Genomic DNA, 22,999 nt, shown 5'->3' on the forward strand with positions numbered 1-22,999 from the left:
AGGGTTATTGAAACTCATCCAGCAGCACGAGGGAAAACAGCTTTGTCATCCTGTCTGGGGCCAGCACTGCTCTGACCAGGGCAAGAGCCACAGCTCATTTCTCAGCCTTAGCTGAGAGTCAAGTCTGCCCTCACTTATATTCAAGTTTTGGCCTCTGTTGCACAGACAACATTAGATTTCCAGGAGAAGGGATTTGAGAGCACCCAAACTTTTTCTATCCAAGGTCATGTTTGTAACTGCTTTAAGTTAGCTCACTTGCAATGACTGTTGCATTTCCACTGACCTTACAAAAGCACCAGGACTCATACAGTGAATCCAATAAGGAATTAATGGTGAAGGACATTTAAATACCCATTGGGAAAACTCTCCTTCGAGTTTAGTCTGGCTTTTTGTTGGGTTTTTGTGTTTGTTTGTTTGTTTTTTAATAAAGCTGAAATAGATTAAGGAAACTGTTGTTTTGCAAAAGAGTTTTCAAATAAAATATTTATTGCAAATTATTTCATTAAAGAGTGTTTTTCCATTGAATTTCCAAAGTGTCCCTCTGAAGGAATGCTGCCTCTCAGATGCTTTTGACTCATAAAAACCTCTAAGCAAAACTGGCAGAGTGGAGGGGCTCAGAAATTTATAATGAAAAAACATTTTTGAACTCCAGGGATTTCTCAGAGATATTTACTGAGATGGAAATCCCACAAAGCCTCAGTTTGTACCTCTCCCTGATCCTTCTCTGCCTTAAAATATCCAAGAAATAATGAGTCCATGGAATCCTAAAATACTTAGAAAAAGATAGGGTAATCCATCATAATTTCCATATTTTAAAGGAAAATTAATGATTTTATTAGCAAAGCTATGCTGAATTCCTAATTGCTTGTGTAAGTAAAAATTACCCTTGAGTTGCCTGATGAGATATTGTTTGCTTTGCAAAGGTCACCTCTGTCCTGTAGCAGATTGCAGTATGGATGGTGTTAGAGTCAAAGCTGTACCACGTGCAGAGGGTGAGCAGAGAGAAAACCCCCACACAATGCAGGAAAAAACACTCCTGAGATGAAAAAAATTAAAAGTGAATAAGTTCAAAGCTTTTAAACTGGTTAGAAGGTATACAAAATATCTCCATATAAGGATACATCCAAATTATCTGACCTTTTTTTAAAGGGTACATCCAATTTAATTTGTTTTACTTGTTACAAGCTGTTAAATATCATATGGCCTCATTTCTAAGAAGGGGAAGATAAATATCAGGTGTCAGCCAAAAATAATATGTGGGACCACTGGAGGGCACTTTTGATTTAAAAATCCCTCACTTTAATTTGGCAGCAATACAACTTCTGCAAATGCAGGAGAGAGCAGAACTGGGGCTTATCACTTGTTCATGAAAGTTTATAGGAAGATATTTCTTTCATTTTAAGATATTTTGTAGCCCAGAAGAGCTTGAGGAAATTCTAACAAATAACCTTTATGAAACATCTATTCTCACTATTTTTTTTTTCCTTATTACAGATTTTTGCAATGTGACTGTTTTGGCCTAGATCATATAACATTAATGAATCACTTAATTGAAACAACTACTGTAGATTGGGTTTGAATAAGAAAGACTGTATTTCTTGTCTATGTTGCTATGCAGACACATTGCTAGCTCTGTATTTAAAAGAAGAATATGCTAAAACTATGCACCTGATCCATGGATCAGATATCTGCCACTTGGTTCACAGGCTCCAAGTTTAGTGAAGGAGTAAAGAAGGAGCAAAGAAAAGTAGCAATTCTCTGTGTACTGGATTCATTTCTAGACTAATCCTGCAAACTTCCTCCTCTCAGCAGTCTTCCTTAGATGATTGATAAAGTTCTCTTCAGAGGGAGAGTGGGCCTAAATAAAAATAAAGATTTATCAGACCAGCTGCCAGTGTTCAGTCTGTCTTTTTGAAGTTTTTTTCCTTGTTGACTTAGACCTTCATGAAAGGGGGCTGCTTCCTGCCTGGCCTCCCGTGCTTGGAAGCAGCCATGCAATTCCTTGTTCCCCATTTTGGTTGGGCAAAGAACAATTTGCTCTTCCATTATAGCAGAGCATTTCTCTGCAAAGCCACAAAATCAGCATTTATACAAGATCAGATCAAAGCTTTTGTGAAATTCAGAAGACAGAAGGGCAAAAGGAAAAGAGGGCAAGAAAAAATGAAAAATGCATAAATGCCTCCACCAGGTATTTTCTTCTTGGCTTTTCTGAATGGAGGATGAAGAATTTATTGTGAGCAGGCATGTCTCCATTGCCTGGTAACAGTGCCTGTAATATGGAGTAAATGATTGCCTGTTTGTGCTGTGGTCTGTGGTTCTGATTATGAACTTCCTGAGGGACTGTAAAGATAAAAATCACAGTTTGGTACTTGGTGAAGATTTAAAGAGCTGTAACTTCGAAATGGTACTACTGAGAGATAAACAGGCTTTTGCCTCCTGCCCCTGAGCACCATGGCAGGATCACAGGAAGCTGAAACTGAACAAAACTCGCACTGAAGCCCACAAAATTCATCCCTACAGGACAGAACACAAAGAGGCTCTGCAAAGCTGAGTGAAGGCTCTCCTTTGCTGTCAGCTTTGCAGGGAAACCATCCCAGTACAGCCTTGGCAGGCACCAGCACAGATGTAAAGAACTCAGGGATGGTGGTGAAGTCACAGCAGAAACTGCCAGCTTCATTTGGGACAATACAGATCATAAATCAAAGAGAAAACAGTTTCAGGTACTTCTTTTTCTCTCTGCATTAATATATATGATATTATAATGGTAAATTCTCATAAAATTAGTGGCTGATTTTTCTGTGAGTGCGGCTACTGGTACCAAAAGAGAGAAAATTGATTCTGAGGATGGTCTTGAGGTCACTTCATTCCTCATTTTAGGAACTGCAATCCCAGGTGGCATTTACCTCAGTTCTAATACACAGGGCATCTGAACTGGGAGCATGGGGCAGAGTGAGGCAGGGTGCCCTGACAGGATGGCCATGCATGAGGCTTTGAGTAAGACATCTCCTTCTCTTCTCACTGCTCCTTTGCTCCACAGGCAAGCACATCTTCACTTTCTGCTCCTGTCTCTTCAGGGCTTCACTATATACAGCCCCATTTGCAATTTCTAAATTTTTTCTAACTCTGTAAAAGTGATGAGATTTCCAAGCTCACTTGATCCCATTTCCTTAACATATTCCCCACCTCAAATATGTTATTTCAAGTGAAGTAGAAGACAGTTCTGTATTTTCTTAGCCATTTTGCCATGCAGGCTTTTCAATGATCTCCCCAGCTTGTGCACATTAAAAACAGAGGGGACACATTCTGAGGTGCCAGCACGATGGTCCCTTGTTGTGCAAACCCTGTTATGGCACCCTTGGCCTCATGGCTCCCTGGGTGATGTCTGTGGGAAATGCTCAGCTGATGACAGCCCAACCCTTATCCCATTTTTTTGGAACAGAAGCTCTTTGGGAAGATGCAGTGGAAGTGTCAGACACATGCTGGCTTTCATGAAGCTTTTTCTCACCTTCCAGAGATAGGGGACTTCAAATTGAAAAGAGTTTTAACCTTTGCCATGACTGGTAACAGCTTGATAATTTTTAAACACAGACATCTAAAAGCCAATAGCAAGAAACAAATATCTGTCACTGCTTTCAAAAATCTCAGGGTTTAAAACAGCTCTGGTACTTGGAGATGTGTTTGTGCTTTCTGACTGTTTGGATTGGGTTTTTCCTAATCTGCTCCACTTTTCAAAGCGCTTTACATTTGCAGCCTAGACCTCAGTAGGTTTTGTTTAGCTGCTCAGTTGGAGCTGCTGAAGTTCAACCCTGGGCTGACCAGTCCTTGGACTGTGGCCTTGACAAGGTGCAGACTCCTATCCAGGAGAGACTGAGTTGTCACAGACCACTTTAAAGAGTAGGAGAGTCAGAAACAGAGAGGTTGACACTCTGTTTGCATTTATGGCAGCATGAGATAAATAAGTGTTATTAAAGCATTACTCATCATGCACATTGTTATGGTGCAAAGGCAGTGAGGTGACAGGAGCTGGAGGGTGAAGCAGCTGACAGCCACTCATGGCCCTCACTGCCCTTCATCCCCGTGGACCAAGCTGAACTTTCAGATCTATATTAAGACAGGACATGATCTCTGAGACATGATCTCCAGATACAGAATGACCTCCCACAACCTGCCCTAAATAAAATGCAAAAGGACTTGGCCTGCAGTCAGCTCCCCCAGAGTGAACCACATGGAAGGGTCTGGGTTCAGCTTACTGTTTGTTTTTCAGTAGGTGGGAAGGCAGCACACGTGCTTGATGCTGGAGGAAAGCAGATCTGCAGTGAAGTTGAGACTTACTTACCCTTGCAAAAATACATCCTCTACTCTCTGAAGGGTCAGCCCTCCAAAATGGGAGCAAGGAGCTGCAACAAAGCAGCACCTGCTCCCCTGGCTGCTGCTGCCAACCTGCTGGGCATGGCAGGGAAAGGCCACTGTGGGGAAAGATGCTCCTGCCCCTGAAAAGTCTGGAGTCTGTTCAGGAGATGGCTGCAAAGAGGCCACCAAAATAAAACAGGAGAGCCAACACTGTGGCCCCTGTGCGTAGGGTGCATAGGTACAGCTGATCCCTGTGCCCAAAGTGGTATGATCAGCCACAGGGGAGGAATTAGGCCCCATGGGAAGAGATTCTTCCCCAGCAAAGGTCCATGGGATGGAGCAGTCTCAGAGGCCAGGGCATTGCCATCTGCAGGGACAGTTGGGAACAACCCTGCTGTCGGAGTAGCCATGAGTGTCCTGGCTGTAGAGGGCAGGACTGCAGCCCCTGGGCAAGTGGGCTCTGCCTCTGGCTGCTCTGGGGCAGCACAGCTCTGGTGGGGTGAGAGCACCTCTGACCAGCCCTGCTCCTTCTGCCATACCCAGGACAGCTGTTCGAGCTGTTTAGTGCAGTAAAAGCCTCACAGTGAGAAACATACAGTTCTTCCATTCCCAAAGAAATTGATGCTGCTTAAATTGCTACTGGAATTCTGGTAAATCCAGGACTGCCTGCAGCCCCAGAGAAATGCCAGTGCTTTGTCATGACCAGTGGTTTGTCACTGGGACTGGGAACTGGGAAGAGAATGAGGGAAACTTGCCCTGAGGAGTCGCTCTCCAGTCCCTCTCCCACAGCAGCATCAACTGCAGCAGCAGCAGCACTGGCAGCAGACAGTGACTGCAGCTAATTGTTGCATTTCTGGAAGGCTTCTCCCAAAAGGTCTGAAAACACAACAAAATATTCAGTTTAAATGAACCCAAAAAGTCTATGTATAGGAAGAAAATGAAATTTACAGTTTTCTAGTGTGCCTGTGTAATTTGGGTACCCAGTGCAAGTGGCTCAGGGAGTATTTTTACAAATGCTCCTTGTGGTACAGGTGAAAGTTGTAAAAATTCTTCTGAACATGAAGATCTCGAGCAGAGATCTTAGAGCACAGCTACATAATAATTTGAAACACTAGCAAATAAAACGTGAATTTTGCCTTGGGCAGTATAGGTAGCTTGTATTTGAGGCAGGAATTTGCAGAGCTCTCCTTGATGTCTGCTATGTTTTGATAGGCCCAGTTTTGACCACCATCCCCACATGTTATATCAGCTTCTCTCAGTGATGCTTAATTTATTTGTTATTTTTTACTTACTCCTCCTCTGGAAAGAACGAGAGTGCACAATCTTTTTCCTAACCCTAGGGAAAGCAAATGTCTGTATGACATCATATTTGTTTTGTCCTCTTGCAACATCATGATAAATCAGAGGAAGTTTAAAGTCTAAATGCTTACAAAAACAAATTTTTGCTTCTGGAAGCAGGTAAGTTTTTAATCACATGCTGCATTTCAAAGCCTGGGGCTTATATGTTTTTATTTGTGTACCTAGGGAATCTTTTTATCAAGGGGCACTCTGTGATGAGCTCTTAATATTCTCTAACATATGTATTCTGCCATCATCTCCAAGGACAAAAATTGTCTCTGTACTGTCCAACATAGTGATAGTCAGAACCACTTCAGTAAATCTACAGATGTAAGTGGCTCTTCTTTTCTGATGTCCTCAGCAGAAGCCCAGAGTCAGCAGCTGCTAAAGGCCAATAGCAACAGTTTCAAATGATATTTAGCACATCTATTTCTATCGGAAATCTGATATTCTTTATATGCTGAATAACATTGTTTATTTAACTTGTAATGAAACTTTCAAATTCACTTCAAAACAGACTGTTCAAAGGAGCAGTAGGATCCATGACTTTCCTTGGCAATTTAAGAGACTTATAGGTGAAGGAAATTTCTAGAAGGAAACTAAAGCTAAAGTGCACATCATACAAATGCAATAGTTAAAGTGTAGGATATCTTAATTTTTAATACAGGTGAAAGCCAGGAGTTTAATGATATTTGAAGTTTAAAGAAAAAAATAAAATCCCTGACTTCTTTGTTCCTTCTCAGTCTGGTTTGTATTGAACATAGTCTTGATGTTCCTTCAGTGCTCCAACCATCACTGAACTAATCAGTCCCATCTCTCCCACCCAGCCTCCCTTCTGCTCAGTCTGTAGGGAATTTTCTGTGGAAATAGAAAGTTGCCACCTATGTTTAATTTAGAAATCAACACCTATAAACTATCTTCCTATCTGTCAAAAACAGGCATCTACCAACACACAAATACCAGGAAGCCTGTGTGCTGATAGTGAGAACAACTGGTGCTCATTTTCACCTTCCCTACATGTTCCTCCAAATATGAAACTACTTTAAATGAATGCTCCTATCATTAGCTTAACCAATTTATTCTATGTATTCTACCTTAAAAATCAAAAGTCTCAGATAATCCTTGGGTACCTGCAGGACATATTAGTTCTGGATGCACATTCATGCCTGGCCATATTTAGACACCATTTCAAATATTGTCATTCCCTGAAAAATCATAGATGTGTGTGTCTATAAAAATATATGAAAACCATATATGAAACCATAAATATTAATTTCAAAGCATATAATTGTTTTTAGACCACTTTAATGCTTTTTTAAAAGTAATTTAAAGCCTTGGTTATAACCCATCCTGCCTTTTCCTGAAACTTTTAGTGAATTGCTAGGAGATTCAATAGAGCTGTTCCTATTTCTACCCAAAGTTTCCTGAGAGGGAATTCATCCTCTGTCTTTCTGCCAGAAACCTCTACTGACCCACATCCTCTCCAGCAGCATTAGGCATCAGCCCAGTCCTTAAAACACAGGACCATGAAGCCACTATTAGGGGGAGCATCAGTGCAGATTGTATTTCGTTAAGGCAGCTTCAGTCTTACTGAGAAAAAAAATTTGTATTTCACTGCCTCTTTTTTTAATGCAGACCTCTAGAGCAAACATCAACACTGCTCTTTATATCCTTTTCCCTCCATTATACCTAAAAGCTATCTTTCAACAGTGTGGCTTTGCACAGCCAGTGAGACAGCAAAGCAGACAGTACAGAATCTGTCAAGTTTCCTTGTAGAACCTGACATACACAGGAGAAGCAAAATAAGGTTTACCCCATTCAGGTCTTTTTTTTTTTTAAGTCCACAAGCTGAACTAGAAGAGATAACCAAACCATTGATCAAACACAGACTTTAACTGGAGACTAAAAATGCTGATACTCAGTACTACTGAGGGTCACACAGCACAACTTGTTACTTTTTTCTAAAGCTTTAAGTGTTATTTATGCCACTTTAGGGCAGAGTCTCTTACCCAAGACCAAGGGGAGCCAATGGGGGTCTCTGGATGTTCCTCCTCCTCAGACGACATCCTGAGCTGGTAGTTTTTCCCTGTTCTTCACATACACTGCTAAAGGCACTGCTGGTTTCTGCCATATACAAAAAAGCTGCCTTCAGATTTTAGCTGTAGACAACAAAGCTCCAGAGAATATAATTTCGCAGTGATCATGTTCTTGCTAATTTTACCTGCCGAAGTTCTTGGAAGCACAGTCAGAGCAAGAAACCTGAGCTCAGTAAACCAGAGCACACTTTCCTTGCAACTGACTCCTCAAGTGCTCTTGCTCAGTCAAAAGGTTCAGGGAAAAATTAGAGCCTGACAAACACAAATTCACTTCGAGTCAGTATCCTAACTTTCATATAAGGTTTTATGGTCAGACAGTTTACTGTGTTATAAGTTCCAGAAAAAGAATACAAGGAATTTTTACTGCCAACATTTTATTACTATCATTGGTCATATTTTGTATGGATTTTCATAGCTTAATTTTTTTTTCAGGACAGGTTCTTAATGCCACAATCTAATTCTGCCTTTCTGCACAGCTGCACAACTCCACAACTGTAACTCTGTGAGTGAGAAGGCAGCACAGCTCTCCTGTTCCTCTTGCAATAATATTCGAAAGAGGATAATTTTTGTTTCCATTTGTTCCTTTTGGTTTTCTGTTTGTGCCTAGTTTGATACCAGTATGTAGAATCCACACAGATCCATACAGATCACACACTATTTATTTATCAGATAAACTTGTCCTTAATTTTGAGATTTCTGTCTCTGTCTGAGAGGACAGCTGGGTCCAGCATCTTGAAATCACTTCTGGCAGCTGGCGGAAATAGCAGCCTTGCCACCAAGATACAGCCTGAGGTTTTGTGTTCAAACTGATCGCTAAATCACAGCTATGATACACTTTCACAGTCACAGCTTGTGGCTTGAATTTTGTTATTTATCATCCCTCTGCAGTAGCTGGTGAAATAACATTGCTATCCAAATCCCTGAACCCTTCTGTTACAGGTCTGGCTTTGGGCAAAGGCTTCTAAATCTTTCCACTGTTATGTAATGAAATGAGCTATTTATAGCGCCCCACTGCAGGAGAGTCCTGGCATTAACTATGAGCTGATAACAGTTATCAAATGAACAAATATGCCCAGCTATGCTTTATACTTAACCCTAGGCTATATACAAATTCAGTGAGTAGGAAAATAATCAATCAATGGAAAAACACTGGAAATAAGGCATAGAGTAGAGAAATAGCCTGTTGCCAGCATGTGGTCTCTCACCACTGTGGGTGTCACTAAGTAGGCAGCAGATAGAAAGGACTAAAAAGTGACAGCCCTCTGTGCAGCCCACCAGGCACTGTCAGCTGGAGGATTGGGGTATCCCAGCCATGGCTGGACAGTGTGTTGGTTTCAACAGCAGCATGAGCATCAGCTGTTCTTGCCTCTGTCACCCTCCTTAGCCCAAAATACAACATGCAAGACTGTTTAAAGTCTGAAATACTTTCCTAAAACAATGTATGCTGAGGTCTCAAGAATAGCTGTGGTATTTCAGCTGAGAGTTAAGTTCATTGCTGCATGGAGTTGCCTTTAAGCTTTGGGAGCATTGGGAATGAGTGTTATTCCTGTGTATCAACCAAAACTAACAGCTGCCAAACTGCTCTGAATGCCTGGCATGGCAAGGGAAGTGCCAGTTTATGTCACAGGACAAGCACTAGATGCAGGCAACCCAGTCTCAGCTCACTCCAGTTGCTCCCTAGGCCTATGGGGTTGTGCTGGGCTCCCTCAGCATCCCTCCAACACTGTCACACAGCTCCTGCTGCTGGCTCTGACCTGGTCCTGCTCCTGAAACCCTGGCACTGCCCCACTGCAGCCAGTGCCTGATGGAATGACTTTCCACCTGATGGGTGTCTTAGGATGACAAAACACTGATGTGAAAAGGCATCTGGAAGAGATCTAACCATCAGAAAAAATGATGCTTACTTAGACTCTTCATCCTTCACTTTAGAAACTCGGAATCTGAAGTGGACCAATAGCCAAGTCACCCTCCAGTAGCAGGGGAACTCTTCCAAGAGAAAATAGCACAGCACTTGAGTTACCAAGATGCTCAAGTTACTCATTTCTGTTGTACACTAAATGTTAAGACTGCAAGCACAGAAACTCATTTGTTAGCTATCTGACAAATCACATTTTCTTTCTGGAACAATTTTGGGGAAGGAAATTCAATACAATTCTTCTCATTTCAGATAAACAGGGAAATGCCACGCCTAGTGAATTTCAATGGCATTCCTGCCCCTGCTGAAAGGTCTATTCACCAAATTTAAAAGATAGGAACCGCTGTTTGTTGGAGTAATTTTCCACTGTTCCACCCATTTCTTCTGATAAATTTTCTTTCAAGCTGTGATGGGTAAGTATAACAATCTATCAGAAATAGCATTTAAATAATGGTAATATGCTGCATAATGTTTATTTATCAAATACTTCAAGAAGTGGGCGTGCATCTTTCCCAGCACACTGTATTCCTGAAGCCTTTGTCATTTTCTGTACCATCCGATTTCAGGAACTTCCTGCTTTCCCCAGGAAGCACTAACAAGTGTGGGCATTTCCCCTTGGCAGCATAGATTAATCCAGTGGCTGCTGTTTCTAGATCAGTGCATCTGGTACCCATGCCCAAGGGTGACCATCACCAAACACTTCTGATCAATACACCCACAAATGCAATAATGATTTTACTAGATGTAAAAGGACCTTTCTCCATAATTTGCATAAATGGTGACAATGTTTCCCAGACTTTTCCCAAGGTTCTCATCCCCACTACCTGCTCCCCATCCCACCTTCTCGCTGTCACACCCACACAGCGAGGCCACAGTTTCTTTGCTTTCTTCACAGTGTTCCCCAACCACCCCAGCAGCTGCTTTTCCTTCACTCCCTTCCCATTTTTGCACTCTCGGGACTTCACAAGCTTTGTTGCTACTTCCCCAGTTGGTGTTTTCAACCAAAGACAAAGGTGGAATGACAGCTGACACAAAATTCACAGAAAATGTTCTCAAGACTCACAGTTCATGTAGGCTTCACATCAGTTTTTTGATTCCTCCTCAGCCCATAGCCTCTGTGACACACTCTAACAACAGGTTTCACTGGATAAACACTACAAACAGAAGTTTTGATGCCACTTTTAAGCAGTGTCCTGTGATTTCACTACATGACACAGGTTAAAGAGGAGCAAGTTGCTTTTTATAAACAGCATTTGCAAGTGCTGTATCATGAGAAGGAAAAAAAATTGTAATCACTCCAGAATATTTAAAAATAGAAATATTAGCTCATGGTAGCCCCTATTTGAACTTTCTTTTGCTGAACTGATAACAGTCATCTTATTTTTAATAGACTAATTTAATAGAATAATGAATAGAATATTTAAATATAGAAATATTAGTTCATGATAGCCTTTCTTTTCCTGAACTGATAACTGTCATCTTATTTTTTAATAGAATAATTTTTCAACTTAAAGGGTAATTTAAGATATTTTTAAATACAATCACAACTCTACTGTACTGGAACAGCATCACTCTCCTAAAATAGTTGCTTTTCACATTACAGTAGTTTCCATGGACAACTCTTATGGAGCTTCTCTCTCTCTATTTTCTTTCTGTAAAGGCTTTTGTCTCATAAATGCCTATGGAAATTTATAGCATCATGTATATTAAGAAAGCCATACTGAGAAAGCAGAAAGAAAATCTACCTAACAGAAATACTGAGTCATAACTCTCCCTTTTTACATCTCCTGCAGAGGTATAGTTCAAGATCCTACAAATTCAGACCAAACATTATTCTAGTGGGGGACTTAAGAAGGGTACACAGGGCTGTCAGCTGCCCCACCACAGGTGCCAAACTTTGAGATTTATTGTTGATAAATAAACAGTATTTACAAGAATAATTTAAGGCCTAGTAGAGAGAAATCACACCATCAACATAAAAGAAAAGGTTCTATGTGTTTGCAAAAGCTCATTTATGAAAGTGTATCTTATGATGTAGAATCAGCCCTGTGATTACTGCAATAACCTCTGAGCCAATATCTGTCCTCCTAGCTGGTAATTATTCTGATAGGTAGCAACAAGTAAAAGCCCATTGCCCATTGTCAGTCCTGTTGTCTCTAAGTATAAAGAATACTGTTTAATTATTGTTAATCATGCCAGTCATCATTTTCCACAGCATAACAGCTCACACTGACAGAATAATAATAGTTCATAATACTTCAGCATTTAAGTGCATAATCAATACATTGGTCATGTAACAAGTGTGGAGAAATTTCCTTCAGTTTATATTCCTATGTAAATCTAAATCAAAAATTTCCATTTCCTTGAGGAAATTTTAATCAAAACCACATTTATGTATGAAGCTGCTTTATGAGGTCTTTCTTTCTTAAAATCATGGCAGTTGATTCCCAATGCCTTCTTCTTACAGCACAGGAGTCTCGCTGATATATCTGACACCCCAGCACTTCCTAGCCAAATAATATGTCAGCAGTGGACAATGTCAGCGTTTGGACTATTGCCTCAGAACTGCCAGAGCTGTGTCCTCCACAATCATCAATGGTTATTTTGGGAGCTGTCAAAACAGGACTGGAAATGTTTTAAAAGCATTTGCAAACTACCAGAACCACTGAGTATTTATTCAGGTGTAAACTGGAGCAAGGATAAGGGACAGAAGAGAGTCACCAGGCAGAGGATGGATGGGGCTAGTTTTAATTTTCACTGAAGAGCTGTACCCATAAGGAACTAAGAAAAAAGGGAAGAATATGGATATTTTTTCACTCCAGTATATCCACAATATTTCAGTGGTAGCTGATGAATTATTAAGACTGGCTGCTGAGGGGGTGATGTGGGAGAGGAGGACTGTGGCAGGAGGCTGGAAAGGCAGCATGGCAGCCTCGTTTGGTGTGGTGAGAGGCTGTGCCATGGGGCGTGGGTGCCCACCAGGGTGCAGGGCTCTGCTCTCTGGGCAGGCCACGCATGGCAGAGGGATGCCAGCAGAGGTTGGGCTTTATGGTCACTGCAGTGCTTTACTACCCTGAGAAACAGCTCTGGCACTGTCATTTCTGGCACAGGCACTGGGCTGTGGCTGGGGGATGGTCCCAGGAAGGAGGGATGGCTGACAATCCTCACTCACCCTCACAGCCAGACCAGAGCAGTAGCCTGTGGCAGACAGATAGGTCCTGTTGGGATGACACCCACATGAATTCCAACTTCCATGGAAATCCAGATTCTTTCACACTGCACATAGTCCCTGCCCAGGGTCCTTGATGCCCTGCAAACACTTCCAACTGCAGCCAGGAGTTCTACTTTCCCCCCAGCTTCTTCCATGCTGCTGGATCGATTCGCAGTCCCCATTTCACTTGCTCTTCAATTTCTACCCTGTAGAGCTGTCTATTGACCCAACCTTTGGGTTTGTTGTACCTTCCTTTTTGTGTGAGTGATACCTTCCACCACAGAGTGCTTTTCAGCCTTGGGAAAGCAACCCCCTCACAAGCAATGTTTAGCAACTGCTTTTAGATGCAGAGTGGGAGCTGAGATCTCTACATTCCCTGTCACCACAACAGGAAGGGATGAAATCCCTTGCGTCCTCCAGTGATTAGATACCAGATATTAGTGCTTAAGTGCTCGTGAAGAGCTCTTTAACAGGGAAGAGAGGATGGTAAGAAGGAAAATAATGTCACCTTTCCAATAACCTTCTCTATATTTGGACTCTGTCTTTTACAGAAGCTGAATCACAATCTCTCTGACTGACAATTCAGAACATGCTAATAATACTATCTGCAGGTGATAATAGTGGATGACTAAATCAGAAAGCATGGAAGGTGCTAGAGAAGAAGGCAGAGGCTATAAAAAGTTTGTTTGCTATCACATTGTCAAGTGAATCCACAGAATGCAGAGTTCTGCTTTCTTGCCACATCCAAAACCGGAAAGGAAATGCTTAAAAGATTTGTGTGCCTAATGGGCATGGGCCAAGTTTTCTCACAAAGGTCACTGGGACTGAACGCCAGTGATTCCTTCTCACAAAAGAAAGACAAGAGAAGTGTGGACCTGGGACCTGGGTTCCCAGCCCTACACATGCACATATAGTAAAGAACTATAGCACCAAGTGTTGCAGCACAGGATGCCAGTCCCACTCAAACAATAATTTATCATTATTATTTATCTGTATTACTTTATTATCTGAGTCCCAGCTGGACACAAAACCTACATTACCCTCTCCATGAAAGCCTTACACTTGAGGGGGGCTTAGCTTGTAAACTAGGTCAGGGATAAGGAAACTTTTGGATGGGGCCCTGGAGGCTGTCTCTCCCTAAGTCATCCACCATCACTTTTTGGCCTCCTGTGGGCAAAATACTGTGTTTTCCTACCATGTGGGTGGACAGATGCTCCCACAGCTTGACAGGAATTACCTGCATTTTGGTCAGAGTAAGGGCATATCTGGTCTTATTACAGGGTGTGCTCTCCAAGGCGATGGGCTGTGCGTGCAACTTTCATCACATACAATTGCTCATAAATATAGTCCATGATGGAGAATTATTGCACTTGGTCACACCATAGACACAGATCTGCTGAGGCCAGGCCCTGGGACTCCTGTCAGGTATACAGGATACCATATGGAGAAAAAGGTTAACATGAAACAACACTCAGGAGTATGATGGCTTCCGGTAACTGTCAGCTGCATTTTGTCAAAGTTTTGGAAACTTTGTGGCAGAATAGAATGTTAAGAAAGGATGTGATTTATTTTTTATTTATTTTCTTTATTATTTTGTACTTTAGGGCTTTTTTAGTTTCTTGGAGAAAATTGGTGTCTAAAGGCTGACAAAACAAATGTCAGACCTAAAACATAGAAAAAAGTTAATGGACACTTGGTATAAGTTGTTTAAATATTTGGTTACAGGAAAGGAAATTTCAACTCACTGTCTTTCAATTTGAGTTCTTTCAAAAATCCTTATACTTTTGAGGCTGTGTTATGATGTAGGCCATTAAGAAGTCCTGTATTTTCTCTTGATCAGTTCAGATCATTCCTTAATTATATTAACTCCTTTCAGCCAGTGCTTTTCCACCTTTTTTTTCATTACAAAAGTGTGTGTACTTATTGGTCCAGTACATAACCGAGACAAGTGTCCATGCAGCATGAACTTTATTTATAAAGACATAAATGTCACACTTCCTTAAAAAAAAGTTTAAATTAACTAACCAACTGATGAAAACTGAACAGTAATACTATTTACATAGGCCAATGCTCACCTTCCTTCACAAAACTTAAAGTGAATTCTCAGTCTGAAACACAAACAATGAAATATAGAAGCACAATGATTGCCAGCAGTTTCCTTGTACATAGCAATCCACATCTCTTACAGAATTCACAACTTACAGAACTTACATTTCCTCTGTAAATTAACCTAAATTATCTCTTTGGCACAGTCATAGGGATGCCTGCGTTTCAAGGCCAGCAAGTAACTGTAGCAGACTTAGACACTAATGGCATTTCATCTGTATAAAGCAAATGATCCCCTTATTGGTGTATCCAGCCAGAAAGGCCTGCCCAAATATTAGATATCCTCTGACAGTGTCTATACTCATCCTTCCTACACCTTGACTGAGTGACATTAACACTGATTCCATAAAGACAAACAGGAAGTTGCAGCTTAGACAGCATTCCCAAACATCGAGACAAGGACAGTGACCACTGATTTAACATCTACAGCGTACGAAATACCACAATGCCCGGTGCTGTCGGATCTCAAGATCTCAGTCCTGAGATGCTGAGCCTCCGAGACCAGCTTAGGGGTCTCGGGACTCCTGGAATGTTGCCAGAAGTGTCTGGTAGCTGGACTTTAACCCTACACAGGAGACGACAAGGATGAGGGCTTCACCGGGTGAGTGGTGAAGGGATTAGTTAATTAGAGGGTGAGAAACAGGGTTTAGGATTTATGTACAGGGGGGTTTAGAGGAGTAAGATGGAGGAATTGGGGTGTGTCCTGCCCTCCTTCTTCTTCCTCCTCTCCTCCATCTTCTTTGGCCACGGTGGCACCTTTCTATTGGTTATTACTAAGAGTACACCGAGTTATAACAATAGATGGTATTGGGGAAAAATGATAAATATTGTATACGTAGCAAAGGGTATAAAGATACGTGGCTGCCCGGAGGACAGAGAGTGTGCCCATGGCTGACTGCTGAGCGGATCTTTGTTAGGCTGAAAGAACATCTTTTAGATAAACAATTAATAAACATAAAACCAGAAAGAAGAACTGAAGCCTCTTCTCGTCCTTCAACACGCGGGTGCCCCAAGGCCACCTCCGGGCTCTCCAGGCCCCTCAAACAGCCGAGATAAACAGGACACTTGGCGTCCCTGGACGGACTCGAGACCACCACAAAACCTTTCGGGAAGATAAACCGGACATTTGGCTTCCACTGGGTGAGCTCTGACCACCACAACCTTTCGGGGGGGGCACCACCACCACCACCTTCAAAGCCCTGAAGAAAAAGAGAGAGAAGAAGAAAACAAAAGCTAACAGAGACTGCAAAAAAAAAAAAAAAAAAAAAAAAAAAAACCAGCAGTCACTGAGAATTCCATCTCTCAGTTTCTGCCGAAGACAATCGTAGCAGAACAGCCCGGACTGGAACCAGAAGGCGCCCTGGAACCACTTCTCCTGATCTGCTGGACAGATCGAGACGTCCAGACTGCTCTGACACCAGATTTGGTAAGAAAGCCTGAAAAATAACAACATGGGGGCACACCTTCCCAGGAACAACGGGAAACCTTCCCAGGAACAACGGGAAATTTTGTCCACCTTATAAGGTGTGACACAAACATACAAAAAAAAAAATTAATTAGCTCTGGCCTTAAAAGGCCAGAAGGAAGACCCCCGAGACGCAGCAGACGTCCGGGGGGGAGCCTCAAAAGAGGGGGGAGCAAGACTCCGGAAAAAATTAGCTCTGGCCTTAAAAGGCCAGGAAGAAATAACCCAACAGACGCAGCAGACGTCTGGGGGGGGGGCCCTCAAAACAGGGGGGAGCAAGACTCCGGAAAAGATTAGCTCTGGCCTTAAGAAGCCAGGGGGAAATGCTCTTGGAGAAAAAAGAGCAAGAAATATTATTAAAATACCCGGTCCCAAAACCCAGAAACCCTGGGAAACTCCCAAAAAGCGTCCTGAAAGCCCAGAGAGCATGGAGGACTCAGGGACAGAGGGGGAGCAGGGGGGGGGAGAGAGGGGACCGGGGGAGGCGCTTTCTCGCGGCGCCGCGGCGGCGGAGCAGGGCGGCCAGGCTGCGGCGGAGCAGGCGGGGAGCGCGGGTAAAGAAAAAACAAGAGACGCGTGTTCAGATATGGCTTTGCTAAGCTCAGGGCCGGGGGGTGCAGCGGCCCCGGGGGCCGGCAAGGTAGCAGAAACGCGCGCGGCGGGCAAAACTCGCAAGAACCCGGGAGGGCAGAAGTCACATGCCAGCGCAGCAGGGGCGTCCGACATGGGCAGTGGCATGGGGGAAATTGCGCAATCCCAGAAAGGCTGCCGCGAGACGCAGGGGGCGCGCGGTTGTGACGCAAAAAACCCGGAGCGAGTCGCGGCGGGCGCGGGTGCCGGCGGGGACGGCCGCACACACCGACATAGGGCCACACACACACACAGCGTCGGAGGAGGAGGAGACAGTCGGGGGCAGACCGAAGGGGGAAAATTCAGAGGCGGAATAAAAAGGGAGAGGAAAAAATTACCTCGGGAGAGACAGAGGGCGGCTCGGAAAGCACGCATGCGCAGAGTAAAGAGCGCGGGCGGGGGCGGGCCAGACCCCCGGTGACGTCTCAGGCGAGGAGGGGCCCTCTCCAGACTTGGTGCCTTTGGTAAAAACCCTCGGGGTCCCAAGCCTCTCCCCTCCCGGGGAGGCGTGTGTTTTTTAACCCTATTGTCAGTTGAATCAAAAAACAGGTAACCCCGGTCTCAAGTAAGCCTGCAAACAGCGACAATCGGCTGAATGAGAGGCAGCTGTGTTCATGGCTCCCAGCCACGGAGGCCGGTGACAGCGCCACTCGTGGGGGAATGACCGAAGTGCACGACATGCCTTTTCCTCAACAAGATATAAGAAGAAACGAATACTCAGACTGCAAAGGACAACTCAGAAGAGAAACAAGAGAAACGAAAGACTCTGGGGGGGTTTTCCCTTTGGGGTCTTGAATATTTCTGTATAAGAACGAAAGACTCTGGGGGGTTTTCTCCTTGGGATCTTGAATTGCAATAGGCAATGGGATAAATTTACCTATTACAGGGGAAAACTGACAAAGGATCATATATTGATCAGCTGGTAGATTTCTTTGACATTTCTCCCATTTGGAGAGGAATTTTAAGGGTAGATTTCTTTGACATTTCTCCCATTTGGAGAGGAATTTTAAGGGCAGATTTCTTTGACATTTCTCCCATTTGGAGAAGAATTTTAAGGGTAGGATTTTATGTTTTAATAGTTTAGGATTTTATATTGTAATAGCTTTCCTAGTCCTCATCCATGTCGTCCCAGATGCCATGAATCGGATTGTAAAAGAGGTTTTCTTGGGGCAAACAGAAGGGGGAGATGTCGGATCTCAAGATCTCAGTCCTGAGATGCTGAGCCTCCGAGACCAGCTTAGGGGTCTCGGGACTCCTGGAATGTTGCCAGAAGTGTCTGGTAGCTGGACTTTAACCCTACACAGGAGACGACAAGGATGAGGGCTTCACCGGGTGAGTGGTGAAGGGATTAGTTAATTAGAGGGTGAGAAACAGGGTTTAGGATTTATGTACAGGGGGGTTTAGAGGAGTAAGATGGAGGAATTGGGGTGTGTCCTGCCCTCCTTCTTCTTCCTCCTCTCCTCCATCTTCTTTGGCCACGGTGGCACCTTTCTATTGGTTATTACTAAGAGTACACCGAGTTATAACAATAGATGGTATTGGGGAAAAATGATAAATATTGTATACGTAGCAAAGGGTATTAAGATACGTGGCTGCCCGGAGGACAGAGAGTGTGCCCATGGCTGACTGCTGAGCGGATCTTTGTTAGGCTGAAAGAACATCTTTTAGATAAACAATTAATAAACATAAAACCAGAAAGAAGAACTGAAGCCTCTTCTCGTCCTTCAACACGCGGGTGCCCCAAGGCCACCTCCGGGCTCTCCAGGCCCCTCAAACAGCCGAGATAAACAGGACACTTGGCGTCCCTGGACGGACTCGAGACCACCACAAAACCTTTCGGGAAGATAAACCGGACACGGTGCTGTTCAAAAACATGGGTTTAGATTTTCACCTGAATTTCTCAGCATTATAATCTCCATTTTCTCACTCCTTTGAAGCACCTTGGCAAGAAAATATCCCCAGAAAGTGTATTGGGAGTGTTTTAGAACCATTTCATAGGCTTTCCTGAGTGCACTTGCCTCAGCTTGAAGTCTACAACCAGCCTACAATGTAGTCACAAAACATCACTGTTCTAGAAATAAATCACTTGCAGGTCAGTCTCACCATTTGATCTCTTCAGTTATTCAAGTTAATATCAGTTTCAGGTTTAAATGTTCAGATCTCATTTTACCATCTTGTTAACTCTCTTCCTTATGCTAATAAAACCAGACATATACTTAGTCTTCTACTCCAACAGTCCTGCACAGTAAAACTATCCAGTGTGGCACTTATTCCAAAAATTAAAGCTTCAACTGAGTTCCTACTGTTAAGGAAATATACTTTACAAATCTTCATGTAAAAAGCCTACCTGGATCAATCAGAAGGAGTAAACTACTGAACTGTACCAACTCCTGTTGCCCTATGCTGACTGCTTGATAAATAAGACTTGTAAACCAGAACCTGCTCCTAAATTTACATTTCCTATTTCTGGAATGTGCAAAAGATTCTTTATGAACTTGCATGTGGTCTTTGTCACAGAAGTGCACTCTTTGACCTCTCTTCTGCTATGAAATGCTTTCGACCATGTAAGTCTCTGTGTCTCTATCAGGAATTAAGGATGACTTCCATCAGAACACTAAATTAGAAAAGTCACTTCAATGTTTGTAAATATGATCTTAAGCTGTCTGATTAGATATCATTCTAATAAACAACAGGAAACAGTCCTGTTTCTGTTCTGAAAGCAGAGTGCCTCAAAAGTAATTTCATGAGATGGTGGCAATTCGTGTCTTGTGTCACTGGGGAAATGTGTCTCTTTTCAGCTAAATATGTCGTCCAGTCAGGAAGAACAGTGGTCTGTCCTCTTTGGCATTGGCAGTCTGGAATTCGTCCCGCAGGCGGAACTGCCACTCGTCTTCCAGCTCCAGCCGGACGACAGTCTGGCGGAGAGAATTGCGGTCCTGGCAAATCACACACAGCGTGGCACCTGGGCAAACAGTTCAAAAGGAACTCGTGTGAATATCCCCTTTGTTCTCAGATCACCCACCTCCCACCACCCTGCCTGGAGAACTCTACTCATTTCACATCAGGAGTTACTAATGGGCTTGGGAGAAAATTAAACCGCTCAGGTAGGACTTGAGGAGAGCTATGTTCAGCTACCTATTTGTCAGGATCTTCTTGTGTAACTTGAGGTCCCTCATAATCACCTAGTAAACAGGACTAGAAGCACTTTTCAGGATCCTTAGGGTAGGAAAAGTAAAACTGGCAGGTCTAAGGAGGTCTAAGGGTCCTGGCAGCAAACCAGATAAAAGCCCTACATCCATTCCTGTTGTAGCCCTCCCAATCATTACCTTTGTTGAGTAAAACCCTCACTCAGCAAAACCCACATGGCAATCACTGTTATGGCTGACTAAGCTCTTTGTGCTTTGCTGCCCAGAAATGGTCTAAACACGTCTTTAAAACTAATCACAAATTTTAGTGGCTTTTGGATTGGTAAACTCATGTCCTGGCAAGAAAGAATCTGGTTTGTGTGGCTACAGACACAAGCAAACCCAGAATGCCAAACTAAAAAAATGATACTTCAGTAACCAATGCCAACTGTCCTGTCTGGCATGCTGATAACCACTTTAACTTGCATGCATGGCTTCATGGCTGCTGAGAAAAGTCCTCTTTTAAGAGAAAATAATTACCTCACCAGCATACAGTAATCTAAATGAGAAATGGTGAGGTAAGTGGTAATGCCCAAGACAAAAAATATCCTGTGAATATAATAAAAAGAAACAGGACAGAGAGTCACATGGTGTTTAATTCTTATGTGACCCGTTAGAAAATCAAGCAGACTGCCAGGGGAGATGGAGAAATCCCAAAGCAAACATACTTTATGCTACATGATCTAAAAATTGACTGGTTTATGCAAAATGAGACTGACTGGTAGCCTCTATTTTAGCTGCAATGAAGAACACAGCAGTCTATAACAACTCTGCCAGTTTCGAGAGGCACTAACCACAGTGCTCTTCTCCCAGTGACAGTTGTAGCTGAGAGAAACAAAGCCCCAGAGCACCAAATGCCTAAGACAGCAGCAGAAGGATCCAAAGGAAGTTTGCAATGGGACTGTCTGCAACACAAGTGGAAATTAGTTGTCTCCGCTGCTGCACAGCGTCATAAGGTTTGCATGGAGAAACTGGGTATCAGGAATAAATTGTAAATGAGCCACTTTCTATTTCTAAAAATAGGAAATAGGTTTTGATAGATGCTTGTCAATCACCTATTTTCCATCCAAATTTTAAAAAGCTGTAAGATCACAGTAGGTAAATGCTTCATGCATAAATCTTCAATACTCAGTTTTCAAACAGAGTAAGGAGTTGTGCAAATACTCTAGGCATGATGATATGGATCCAACATTCCTTCCCATTTAGAAATCTGCAGAACTTATAGCACTGCTATATACCAGTTTACTACAGTGCAGAGCCAGCATGATCAAGCATCAAAGTTGGGACATATAAAGAAGAATATGAATACATGCATATATGTATAAATGCATCTATATTAAATAAATGTAATAGATTTTAAACATAGATAAAATAGATTTTCCCCACATTCTCAGAGACCATGTCACCTAATTCTTTGTAATAAAATTATTGCAGCTCACCTTTAAGAAAATGAAACTTCTTCAAGAAGCTAGCCACAACAAAGGAGTCACAGAGGTACAGCAGGAGACCACTGAATGTCAAACCAGAGGAACTGATATTCAGAGAATGAGGCCGAGAACTCACGTAGCAAACTGCAATCTGATTGGGAGAGAGTGGAAAAACATTAACATCTTTAGAGCATCCATATGAAGCTTCCAGTATCTGCACTTGATTCAAATTCAGATTTTCTTTCCAACTCCAAATATTGTGAGCTTCATAGTTCCTTCCAAAACATAGCACTACTTATTAACAATATACATAAGCACAATTCATCATCATCATCGTTATTGTTGTTATTGTTATTGTTATTGTTATTGTTATTGTTATTGTTATTGTTATTGTTGTTGTTATGTTTAGATGTGATAGAGTTTGAAAGCTGCAGTAACAATTGCTCTCCACAACCATAATGCTGTGACCTGCCCAGCACACTTTGTTCATATGTGAGTAAATACAATAAATGTGAGTAAATACATTCAGACATGAAAAGAACACCTAGAAATTCCAAATTTCATTTACATTACGATTACTCAAGGATTACTCAAGTCAGTAGAATTATTCATATACATGAATTTATGAGGTTTCCTCTTGCCTAGTTTGTTTTTATGGCTACTCCTGAAATCTATTAGGAACAGGAATATTTACAGCACTCTTTCAGGATTTATAAATTCAGATTAAGGGTATCTTCCACACATGGCTTAGTTTCAAAAGTGCCACTGCACTACTTAGCCGGGATACATCCTCATCTGGCATGGATCAGCATGACTGAGTGGAGGAGGAAGGCTGAACTTCAGCAACTAAGACTCTGTACCAGTATTCCTATTCCATATTCCTTCAATCCTGCTGTATCATATTACAATTCAGGCAGCAATTCCAAATTAAAGTGAAATAATTTCCTATGCTGAATGGGTTAGAGCTGAAAGGATGCAATGGATGAAGACAGTAACAGTACAATGCCCTCCCACAAAGCTTGTTTTTCCAAACATGGTGGAAACAAAAGCCTAAGAACTCAAAGTGTTGTGGGAGCAGCATACATAGGAAGGTTATTACACAGCTCTTTGGAAGGGAAGTTCAGGAAACCCAGAAAGACTGAATTTCATTTGGTATTCAGTGAGGAGATAAAAACAGTCCTATTTTATTATGCAGGGTGCCCCTGACGAAGGAAATTATCAGCATCTGACTCTATTGATTCAGAAGGCTGAGCAATTGCTTTATTAAACTATATAT

The 22,999-nt window shown here is 42.5% G+C and overlaps 2 protein-coding genes and 1 long non-coding RNA gene across 8 annotated transcripts in view; 1 reads left to right on the forward strand and 2 right to left on the reverse strand.

The window, feature by feature from the left end:
- The window catches only part of LPIN1 (lipin 1), an 80,449-nt gene extending 72,662 nt beyond the window's left edge, over positions 1-7,787 (reverse strand). For both annotated transcript variants that reach the window (XM_074538095.1, XM_074538098.1), the window contains exon 1: positions 7,698-7,787. In XM_074538095.1, coding sequence (XP_074394196.1) covers positions 7,698-7,754 — 57 coding nt within the window. In that variant the 5' untranslated portion in view covers positions 7,755-7,787. The remainder of the gene's footprint in view (positions 1-7,697) is intronic.
- Positions 5,771-15,466, forward strand: LOC141728595 (uncharacterized). Its single transcript, XR_012579706.1, has 3 exons — positions 5,771-5,808; positions 9,952-10,112; positions 12,167-15,466. It is a non-coding gene; the product is annotated as an uncharacterized LOC141728595 (long non-coding RNA).
- The window catches only part of GREB1 (growth regulating estrogen receptor binding 1), a 99,520-nt gene continuing 91,384 nt past the window's right edge, over positions 14,864-22,999 (reverse strand). For all 5 annotated transcript variants that reach the window (XM_074538093.1, XM_074538090.1, XM_074538092.1 and 2 more), the window contains exons 32-33: positions 21,736-21,874; positions 14,864-20,073 (exon numbers count right to left, since the gene is read on the reverse strand). In XM_074538093.1, the coding sequence (XP_074394194.1) occupies positions 19,910-20,073; positions 21,736-21,874 (303 nt within the window). In that variant the 3' untranslated portion in view covers positions 14,864-19,909. The remainder of the gene's footprint in view (positions 20,074-21,735; positions 21,875-22,999) is intronic.

This window comes from Zonotrichia albicollis, chromosome 3 (genome assembly GCF_047830755.1).
Source record: "Zonotrichia albicollis isolate bZonAlb1 chromosome 3, bZonAlb1.hap1, whole genome shotgun sequence".
Classification (NCBI taxonomy): domain Eukaryota; kingdom Metazoa; phylum Chordata; class Aves; order Passeriformes; family Passerellidae; genus Zonotrichia; species Zonotrichia albicollis.